At 39.8% G+C, this 11,810-nt stretch overlaps 1 protein-coding gene across 1 annotated transcript in view; it reads right to left on the bottom strand.

Moving 5' to 3' along the window:
- Positions 1-5,900: 5,900 nt before the first annotated feature.
- LOC136851802 (UDP-glycosyltransferase UGT5-like) overlaps positions 5,901-11,810 on the bottom strand; it is a 7,518-nt gene continuing 1,608 nt past the window's right edge. Inside the window, exons 3-7 of the mRNA XM_067126117.1 lie at positions 9,571-9,801; positions 9,271-9,435; positions 8,764-8,986; positions 8,419-8,638; positions 5,901-6,156 (exon numbers count right to left, since the gene is read on the bottom strand). Of these exons, the coding sequence (XP_066982218.1) occupies positions 5,901-6,156; positions 8,419-8,638; positions 8,764-8,986; positions 9,271-9,435; positions 9,571-9,801 (1,095 nt within the window). The remainder of the gene's footprint in view (positions 6,157-8,418; positions 8,639-8,763; positions 8,987-9,270; positions 9,436-9,570; positions 9,802-11,810) is intronic.

Below are 11,810 nucleotides of genomic sequence, written 5' to 3' on the forward strand. Positions count from 1 at the left end.
GAACTATATTATGCTGCTATCTAAAATTATCGCAGCATTATCGTTCTCATAAGATAAGTTGATTCTTTTCTGGTCACTAATTCAAGTGGAGGCAGAAAACCACTCCACCAAGGTCATGGGTATACGTAATTGGGGTACACGAAATTCCATCAGTCATACAACATACAGATGTAGATTCAACTTTCATTTTTCAATATGCACAACTTAGCAGTGAGGGCAATCAACTGATAAACTTATGACGAGTATCAATGCAATTAACAGCCAGTTTTTGTTTAATTCTTTTGTTTGAATCCAAGTTGATCTGGAGGAATAAATATATATTTTCTACTTTTTCCATTTTAACAGACTCATGTTGAAATTAGGTAAGGATAAATATACCACTTCCTTACTAACTGTAGGGACACACTGTCTAGGTTGATAGTGATCAAGAATACCCTCAGTAGTTTGTGAAACAGTTGTTTGCTAGCAGGCAATCTGTCCGCAGGCATAATGTCCGGTAGGCATAATGTCCAGTAGGCAAACTATCCTTAGGTGTAATGTCCAGTAAGCGTAATGTCCAGTAGGCAAACTATCCTTAGGTGTAATGTCCAGTAAGCGTAATGTCCAGTAGGTAAACTATCCTTGGGTGTAATGTCCAGTAAGCGTAATGTCCAGTAGGCAAACTATCCTTAGGTGTAATGTCCAGTAAGCGTAATGTCCAGTAGGCAAACTAGCCATAGGCGTAATGTCCAGTTGGCAAATTATCCTCAGGTGTAATTTCCAGTAGGCAAACTATCTGTAGGCGTAATGCCCAGTAGACAAGCTATCCGTAGGCATATTGTCCAATAGGCGTAATGTCCAGTAGACAAGCTATCCGTAGGCATATTGTCCAGTAGGCATAATGTCCAGTAGACAAGCTATCCGTAGTCATGATGTCCGGTAGGCATAATGTCCAGTAGACAAGCTATTCATAGGCATAATGTCCAGTAGACAAGCTATTCATAGGCAGTGTCCAGTAGACAAGCTACCATAGGCATAATGTCCGGTAGGCATAATGCCCAGTAGACAAGCTATCTGTAGGCATAATATCCAGTAGACAAGCTATCCATAGGCATAATGTCCAGTAGACGAGCTATCCGTAGGCATAATATCCAATACGTGTAATGTCCAGTAGGCAAGCTATTAGGTATCTGTATTTTTTATTGGCTATATTGTGCGTTGGTGTGTGTACCGTTTAAAATGCCGAGTTGGGTTCAGTACACGTTTGCATTATAAAGTTCTTTGTGACTTTCTTATGACAAATACGTAATGTTTTATAGGCAAATGTATATGTATCGTAGGCAAATGTGACTGTTTTATAGGCAATGTATCTTTCTTTAGGCAAATATATCTGTTGTATAGGCAGATGTATGTTTTGTAGGCAAATATATCTGTTTTATAGGCAAACGTATCTATTTTTTAGGCAAATGTATATGTTTTATGGTTTTTATAATGTATAATTTTCTCTTGCATGCGTGGGATGCCATGTCTGTTCGCGCACTTTTATTTGCCCAGTTCTGTTTAAATAATATATAAATAAACACGGGTTCAAAAGAAGACTAAATGGTAGATGTACGAACTCCCAGTAAAAAAAAAAAACTGTTTGATTTGTGTATATAAATGTCTTGGCTGGATGTTTGGTTTGTAGATTTTTGTATAGGAAAGATACGGTTTTATGCAGCCAAGGCCTAATTGATTTAAGAAAAGCAGAAATTTTAGCAGCCACTGCAATCACGCTCAAACTCGGGCATTTAGAGAGAAGGGTTTATCTCGGTTTACCCTTTATTATTCATATAAATTTCTAATATCGTACATATATGGCGATAATACAATATCAAGCGATTCGTCTGGTGCAACTATTTTCGAATAATGGACATGTGAGTTATTCATAATGACCTTTGCATTGCACAATTCTTTAGGGTACTCCCAAAGTAAAGTCAAGGTTAAGTATTACTAAAAATCAACTACCTATTTCACTTACAATAAACACTTTTACCTTGCGAGCTTCGGTTTTTTGTCGCCGAGCAAACCGGTTCCACTCTTCGGAGCTGGCCCTTTAAAGCTTTTTCTACTCTCATTGCGCTCCTAGATTTTATAGTGACGAATAGACCACAGTCCCTGCAATGTGTTGTCATGTGGGAAGCCATGATCTTGTTGTCATGGGGAGATGGACGTTCTTCGGAAGCATCTTTCCTGTGTATTTGCGATATGGATTCAGTTGACTTCAAAACGTGCTTTGACACTTAACTTTACTCGCTTCAGTAAGTTATCGGTGTTAATCACCTTTGTATCGAAGAAGCAGTTTTATACGTTTGTTGACATCGTCGTTGATCGTGGAGATAGTTTTCTATCTACCCACACACATACCTACATATACATACGTATATTTGTATATATTGTATAGATACGTAATAAACATAGACATATTTTGTGTTTTTTACTATCTCTTTCTCTCTCTCTCTCTCTCTCATACTTTTTCTACCACATTGATTAATAAATGAAAACTGTTACATTGTATTGTGCACAGTCTTGTAATTGATTACGTCCTTTTGGGTTAATAGTAAATATTAGAGAGAGGCGCTAGAAGGAGAATGTGAAATAACAGAGTCTAGGTTTTTAGAAGAAATTTTTTTATGGGAATATGAATATTATAGTAGGAATGTGTAAACTTCATCCATTTATTTTCCAAGAAATATATGTGAGTTTCGCGGATATTAAGTGTTTTGCCTTCGCCTAAGTGTTTCGTTAGCCCACTTATTAGAATGCTAATGGAAAATTCATAGTTATTTCTCAAGCGTTTGAGTAGAGCAGTGGTAACTTCTGAGGACACAGCAACTCAGATCCTTACTAACGCTACACTTTGTGAACTGAAGTCATTAACTAAATAAATAACCTTGGTCATTCTTATCTACAACCACTGAGGAAACCTCACAGTCCTTTTCAGATTCTTTACCCCATCTTTACGTAACTTTTTCCCTTTGATTTCCGTTGGTATATACAAAAATACCGTGCATTCCAGACTAGATAGTACTGCAAGTTACTCGTATCACCTTTGCACTACATCATTCTTTAGGTGCCCCCTCTCTCTCTCTCTCTCTCTCTCTCTCTCTCTCTCTCTCTCTCTCTCTCTCTCTCTCTCTCTCTCTCTCTCTTTTCCGTGACCTGACTTTTCCTAAATCTGTCGTCAGCCCTGGGGATGGCTCATGCCCATGAAACATTAACGTGAGAGGAAGAGGGACTACATAATTATCTGGTCAGCTAATGATGGATGGCGCGACATTTGGAGAAGTCAATTGAAGGCATAGGTAAGACTTCTTCCAGGTGTCACCCAGTGTGTTTAGTTCAGCTGCCTTCCCTCTGTTCTACCAGATGAAGAGGGTCATCAGCAGGCTCTTAGTGCCCCAGTGGCTAAGGATGGTGCTGTTGGCTGTGCTCTGGCCCCAGTCAGAGTGGTGCAACAACCTATTCCACCTACTGACAGACATCCTAAGAGAACTGCTTCCCATTCCAACTCTTCCAGTATAAGAGCACTACGGGAGATTCCATCAGGCAGTAAGCTCGCTCCACCTACACAGGAGGAGGCTGTTGAGCAGCTTCTCAGAAAGAAGAGATTGTTTGAAGATGTTGCAGGTGCCATCTCAGACACCTTCAGACCTTCGTGTACATGAATGTACCAGTGGACGTGGACAGTCCTCTGTAACTGGTACCATATGAGGGGTTATAATCCTCTCTAGACCACTATGAAGAAGGTACTAGACTTCCTGGTATTTGTACGCCATGAGAAGGCTCTCCTGGTTGTGGCAGTCAAGGGCTACTGGGTGGCCCAGGCTCGTGTCTTCAGACCAAGGGGATAGATCTTACCAACACTTCGAGCGGAAGTGCCCACCAGGAGAAGTGGGAGCTCCTGAGTGGGATATGTTAAGCTTTTCTCCAGTTTGAGACTCCCTCTTTACGAACCCTTGAAGAAGAAATCAGGTGGAAACCAGATGTTGAAGACTGTGTTTCTCCTCTCCCTTGGCCAAGAGAGTAAGAGTGTTGCATGTCCTCTCAGACAATTTTACCCATTGTGTAGACTGGTCCTCCCTCTCCCAAACCCAGAACCCCTCAATCCTGAACCTGAGGTTCAAGTGGTTCTCAAGCCCGTTGTTCAAGGACTTCATCGTCGACAACAAGGATGAGATGGTCCTATACCCAGTCAGAGCTTTGAGATACTACCTGAAATGCACAGTCCCCACACAACCAACTTATAGGCGACTCTTCATCAGTATGGGTCAAGAGAAGAAAGAAGTCTCTGAGAACATTATCTCTTTCTGGCTGAGGGAGATCACTGTAAGGGCATAAATTCTGCAGTGGTATTTAAGAAGAACCACTCCAACCTACAAGTACGAAAGGCAGGTATTGAGTAGAAACAGTCAACCTTCACATCCCCTACCTGAGGGACTTGGCCAACAAGTCCTTGGGCATCCTCACCTTGGGCCCAGTAGTGGCAACCCAGCACGTGGTATAGTAGCATCGGCCCCAGCAGGGCTGAACTCGACAATGGACCAGGAGCATTGCAGCTACCCCAGGCAGACGTGGTAAGTACAGTAAAGTGATATTCTGGTATTGGTTAGGATATGAACCAAAGCTTTCATAAGGAATTTGTGCTTCACGACTGTCCCTTGTAGTTCTGGTCTCTCCCAGTCTATGGAGAGGGACAGAGTTGCGGGTGTTGGTTCACACAATAGAAAAGTAAGGCCGGCCAAGTTCATGAGTGACTCATAAGCCTATGCGATAGCATTTTGTTTTTCTTGTTAAGTTAGTGACAGCCAAAGCATGTCTAGTGAGATTCCATTTATTAAAGCAAAGGTTTGTATCTTAGGAAAAGCATAAATTACTTTTAAAATTTGGTGTAAATATATATTCCATAAGCATGATGACAAAAAACTACAGTATACATCCATGCCAAGCGCATTAATCCCTGTAGGAGGTTAGTGCCGTCAGTCACCTCACGTGGTGTGATGTAGGCATTACTTAAGGTTCTTTGAAGCGTCTCTTCAGCCCCTAGCTGCAGCTGCTTTCATACTTTTTACTGTACCTCCGTTCATATTCTCTTTCTTCATTCTTACTGTCCACCCACTCCTAACAGTTGATTCATAGTGCAATTCCCGGAATATAAATCGTTTACTGCGAGATAATCTTTGACCTATATAGTTCAACTCAAAGAGTCACGTTATGAATCTGTCTACAAAGTTTTATCAAATTCTTTTCTCTCTTTTTGGATTTCCTGGTAACATACATAAGCATATAGTTACTAGTAGGACAGACAAACACCAGTGAGAAGATTACCCCCTTCCAAATTAGTGCCTTGATAACGGAATTCCCATATATGGTCACATAAAACACACATGGGTAAATCTGTTAAAATTGTCATGCAAATTGTAATTACCTGTAAAATGATGCATTTTCCATCTCCAGTTTCATCAAGTTCCAAAGTATACTAAAAAGATGCCACTGGATTTTGGGGCATTGCTCGGCAGTTCTACCAGCTATTCCTTGCTGTCATTACTCATATTATTTACCATGTCTTACACAAGTACTTCGTCACTGAGAGAGACTACTCTCTAATATTTTTCTTTATGGACAGCACTTGTCAGTCAGTATTTAGTTTGTATTTCGAGTAAAAGCAAAAGCTTATTTTTCGATCTAATAATCTACAATATCAATGAACTCCTTGTGAACTTTGGAGCTTGTGTAGAATCAGTGACAAGAAAAAAATGCACTTCAGTGCAACAGGTGAATGAAAGCAGTAGATTTCATATATTGTGTGTATGGCATATATTTATCGAAAAGCAAGAACTAATGCAGGTGAAGCGTTATCGAGACATTTTCTTCAAATGCTTTTAACCCAAAACTACACCCAGAACTTTCTTGAAAAGCCACAGGAGAGTGAGCAAAGACAAAATGGCAACTGAGAGGGACAAAGCTAACACATCCAGCAGGAGTAGTTGTACCCAGGAGAGGCTGGCAGCAGGGGACCTCAACTTCGGGGCTCCTCTGTGACGTATGACGTACTCCGTCCAGAACACTGCTCGTTCTACAGGAGAATTTAGCTGGTCCTTGTATAACCTTGAAGTCTTCGCTACATTTTCTTTGTACCTGCAAAAAAATAAGGAGACTGGAATTTGATTCTGTTTTCTTCAATGAAGAGTTAACATAATAATAATAATAGTAATATCCTTTATTGCGGCTGAGAGCCATATACATGAAATATACAGATACAATACACACAATCTAGATAGATAAGGCAACATGACAAAAATAATAATCGGCACTATCCACACAATTGCTGAAGAAGTAGAAAAAAAAATAGAATTCATAATAATGGTAATGACAGTAATTATATGGAGAATAATAGTAGAAAAAATATATCAAAAATTACAACAATGAAAAATACAGATTGCAGACGATTCATTTCCAGCTGGGGACCTTAGGTGGTTACAGAAGTCAGGTCCAGGAGGCTAAAAACGAATATTGAACATTGTAAAACTCTGCAATATTAATCACAGTAATAATAAAAAAGTAAAAATACAAATAATAACAAGAAACGTAGAAACATAATAATAATAATAATGGAAAGAGAAACCCACAAGATTCTTGTGTATAACTTGTTTACTGGTAAATATTTACGTATTACTTTGATCTCGAGTACTTTCAGGTCCTAACTGTGACCCTTTTTCAAGAGATGAGGTAGTCAGGCTGGTTCAAGGCCCAGCAATCTTCTGGAACTTCTTCTCCCCGTGCTGTCATTTATATGATGGCTGTCCTGATTTCCATTCTCTTGAGAGTTGTTAATCTCCTCCTGTCGGTCTGATATCCTGATCTGATGGTCAGTGGTATTAATCCTTGTGGTATGTGAGTAGTCATCAACGGTCTGTTGGGCAGGAGACCTAACCTCCAGATCAGAAGGGTCGATCTTAGCTTCTTTCAATATTAAAGATCGGCTTATGGGATCTTCTGAGGTAAATCCTTTGTTTCCTTCTATCACTTTAATCTGTTTGATGAGTACCCCTTCCACTACCCCCTAAAGGATCTGGTGTTCTGTTGGTTTTTAAAATCCCAGTTAACAGCAGGTGGGTGATCAGTTAGGGGGTTCATGGCAGGGAGGGATGGGGTACTGAATGACACCTATAAGGGGATGTGATCATAACCGTTGCAAGGTCGCAGCGAATGTTGCAGGTCACAATAGAATCATGAAGTTGAGGGGACGTGATGCAGTGGTCCAGCCAGGAGGTTGCAACTGTGTCCGTTCTATTTTGTACATAGGTATAGGAGGAGGGGGGCAGGAGCATTACATGGCTAATTTGAAGAGCGTGATTTTGACAGAAGCGAGTAAGTTCGTTATAAAATTGTTTTGTGGGGTGAGAATTAAGGTCTGCAATTATACAAATATGATCAGCAGTAGAATTGTGAATAATGTTGTGTAACTCGCCTAGGATCATGCAGTATTGGTCAAAATTATTGTTCTTTTCCCAGGGCATATAAACATTAATTATTAAGATCCCAGAGTCCCCTACAGTCACTTGAAGCCCCAGCAATCTATCACTCCTCTAGGTCAACACATTCACCATATTGGCCAGCTACGATGTGATCTGTAACTTGCATCGATGAGGTCGAGAAAGCTCTTAAAGTCTTCGTGCACTGAATAGCAGATAGCAAGGTCATGAGGCCAGAGGAGCGTTTCTTGTAATGCAATGATGCCTTTGAAGCCTTTGCAGAACATGTTTAGAAGAGGAATGTTCCTCTTGAGGCCAAAAATATTCCAAGAGATTATACCTAGTGTATCCATAGCAACTCACGAAGATGGGAAATGAATGAGTTGATCATTTGGGTGGATGGGAGGTTGGCCAAGTGGGGTGGGCATTCACTCAGCTTGGGCGGATGGCTGGCACTTGTGGTAGAAGGCGAGTCTGCGCCTGAACCCCTGCTTGGGGTGTCAGTAAGTTCCCCTTGGTGGGGGGGGGGTCCCAGATTAGGTTGTATCTTACAATGCCTCTTCTCAACTTAAGATCAATATTGATGTAGATTAGGGTCACAGCATGACTTCCACTGGAGCTTTAATATCTTACTATTTGACTGACTTGCAGAATGTGTTTATACAGAGTTGATTTTCATGAAATCTCATTAGCTGGTTACTTAAGCTCCCAAATAATACATGAAGTTTCTTTTGTGTAATTGCTAATTAATGAAGAGAATGAATGATATGGATATGTATGACGTATGACGTATTTTAAAGGTAATCCATATGTAAGGGGTAAGCAGTACAAAATATATGGAGAAAATATATCATAATATTACGTCAACAATCTTGTTAAGAAACCATAACAGATCAGGTACCAAAAATGGAAAATAAAAACTTACTTTGTGTTGTTCAAAACTTCTTCAATAGAACTGATGATGAGATCTACAGCTAAATCTTCATAATTGAGAGACAGACCCCATCCGTTAGCAACAACGCTTGCTCCATTTGTAGGCTGATCCCCAAACAGGGGCAGTGCAACCACAGGAGTCCCATGGTACAACGCCTCTTGCAGACTGAGGAGCCCTCCGTGGCTTATGAATACTCTCACATTTGGGTGACCTGAAAAGTCGCGATAGAGTTCCGTAGATACAAGCTTTCGAGCAATATCCAAAAGCAATTAATCTTATTGATTTCCTGTTTAAAGCATAAGTCCTGTACTATGATTACAAGATTACAATACTCGCCTAAAATATCTTGTTGTGGGAGCCAGGGACTAATCATGACATTTTCTGGAATTCCAACTAAGTCAGTTTCGAATTTCCAAAGAATCCTTTGGTTTAATTTGGAAAAAGCTTCAATGAACATATTCCTGTACTTCACTGGCATTGTATTCCCTATTGTAACTGAACCAAGGCTGAAGTATATTACACCTGCTGAGCCTGCGCCTTCAATCCATGACTCTAAGCCCTAAAATTAAGAAAAATGGCATTCATAATATGAATTAACTGAAGACTGAAAATATGTTGAAGTAAAAGACAACTTTTGTCAGGAAAAATATAAAATAGTTTTAAAGACAATTAGGTAATAATACCGTTTACATAGAAATCTTTACATCAGACTCTCGAAGTGATCTCAGAAATTTTTCATTTTAGGTATACATTTTTTTATATATTCTATATACAATGTACCATAAATTGACAGTATAAAGCTTCTCATGCGAATAGACATCAGTCTCGCTAGCAGTGTCTTACCCCTGGTAAAGGTTTGGCAGGTCGGCAGTGCATCCCACCCACTTCCACCTGGGAAGGTAACAGGGGCACAGACAAGCCAGTTGAAAAATGGGAGTTCAGAAGGACTAAACTCTGATTTCTCTCTATGTCTAGAATGGGAGGAAGGCCTGGGAAGTGCACGTCGATCTACAATACAGTCAGTCAGACATTCAACATGCGATTAGTTTGTTTTCATGAGTATTCACACAGTTTTAACAATATTCATTGCACTTGAATAACAAATGAAGTTTAGAATGGATTATCATAAGAATGGAATCTCACCTCTTTCTGAACTGCTGGTATAACCTCCCAGTTTCTCCAGTAAAAGGGTCTTGCTATGCTGGCAACTGCATTGACAAGTCGTCCAAAAACGTGCCCACAGTTAGATTCATGAAATAAAGTGGGCACGTAGGCTGGGCTAAGTAGGTTTCCAAGGACAGCACTCTGCCGTGGATCCACGCCAGAGGTTGCCATGACAATGAATGGCATCTCGTGTACAAATGGGTACATGAACTGGAAACAGAGATGGAGTCAGTTTTAATTGTGCATAAAAGCAAAAACGGTCTCTATTCAAGGCTTCGGAAGTTATAGTTTTCTCTTTTGTAATAGGTCCCAGATTGTTTTTATAAAAAAAGAATCTTCTCTAATTTTAGTACAGTAAATCATAGACTGAATGGAATAAATCGTGGTTTCAACTGGGCTGGCAGAATAATGAACTTAGGTTCTTTATTATATAACGTTTGCTAATCAAAGTACAACCCCAAAAAAAAAATTAAATTCTACACTTGGAGAGGTTTCCTACTTTTCTCGAGTCTTAAGTTAGCTATGAATTTTTTTTAGTTATGAAGACTATTCTTCAAGACATTATAATGTAACCCTAAATTTAATGTCTTCAGCAGCATTTGGAGTATATGAATATCCAGTGTTTACAACCAGTGTTACAATAACAATATAAAATTATCTTTTTAAAAGAATCATGCAGTTAAGTATACCTTAGTTTAACCAGACCACTGAGCTGATTAACAGCTCTCCTAGGGCTGGCTCGAAGGGTTAGATTTATTTTACGTGGCTAAGAACCAGTTGGTTACCTAGCAACGGGACCTACAGCTTATTGTGGAATTTCTGTCACCAGAAATGAATTCCTCTATTCATTGGCCGGTCGGAGAATCGAACGCAGGCCCAGCAGAGTGCTAGCCGAGAACGATACCAACCCGTCCGATGAGGAACTGAATCATGCAGTGCTTTAAACTTGCAACACAGAAACAAGATTTTCTCAAGTAAGATAACCAGCCATATAATATTAAAATCATTATTCCAAAACTGCTTTATGATAGTAAAGATGGCCTCCTTAATCTTAAAGCAGTTTGTGGTTCCTGCTTGGGCCAGTGGGTGGGAAATTGGAAGCCTGTAAGTACTGGACTACCCTTATTTGCCCTGTAATATCATTTGTACTCTAAATATACTTTACCAGTATCGTCTGTCTAATAGTTACACTGATGCCTTAAATAGAATTTGTCTACAATTACTGCAATAGCAACATCACCCATGTTGTAGTGAGAACATTCAACAAAAAACTTTACTGGTCTCACCGAACTTATTTTCATACCCTAAACCTGCTTTACAAATTCTAGTTCCTCATTGGACGGGTTGGTATAGTTCACGGCTAGCACTCTGCTGGGCCCGCGCTCGAGTCTCCGGCCAGCCAATGATGAATTAGAGGAATTTATTTCTGGCGATAGAAATTCATTTTGCGGTATAATGTGGTTCGGATTCCACAATAAGCTGTAGGTCCGGTTGCTAGGTAACCAGTTGGTTCTGAGCCACGTAAAATAAGTCTAATCCTTCTGGCCAGCCCTAGGAGAGCTGTTAATCAGCTCAGTGGTCTTGTTAAACTAAGGTATACTTAACTTCTTGTTGGGCTGTCATTTAATGACTCTGTTATGTCCAGTATGCTTTGTTAGTTTTGGCAGTCTCATAGTAATACTGACATTTTGATTTGAAGTTTGCTTGACAAGTTTTGCCTTGCTTGTAGTGACGTGGTCTTATCGCCATTGTAGTGACACTAACTTTAGATGTGTTTCCTCCCCAGACCAGTTTCTCTTTTAGAGAGCCTGGTAGCCTCTGCATCACATTGTACGTTTCACAGAGACATTGGTAACATGAGTTTGCATTTCCAGCTTTGTCCTGCCCTTTACACACATTTTTATCCTAAATATCAAATGCCAGAATTGTTTGCCTTATATTGCAACGATATTGCAATTTTGATTGGAGTCCTCATGGCTTTTATTCTTTACCGAAACACTGGAAATCTTAATCATTTTCACCAACGTCGTTTATTGTGAATTGACCTTTTTACCCTGAATATTTTTTCTCCAGTTATTTGCGACACATACAATAGTATTTTACTTATGCTTCTCCAACCTTGTCTGCCTCATCCAGACCTGTATTTACCTTTACAGGTTTATCTGCTTCATAGTTATACAAGCAAAAGGTCACAAGAGGAGAATGGTTAATAAACACTG

The sequence above is a fragment of the Macrobrachium rosenbergii genome, chromosome 3 (assembly GCF_040412425.1).
Source record: "Macrobrachium rosenbergii isolate ZJJX-2024 chromosome 3, ASM4041242v1, whole genome shotgun sequence".
Classification (NCBI taxonomy): domain Eukaryota; kingdom Metazoa; phylum Arthropoda; class Malacostraca; order Decapoda; family Palaemonidae; genus Macrobrachium; species Macrobrachium rosenbergii.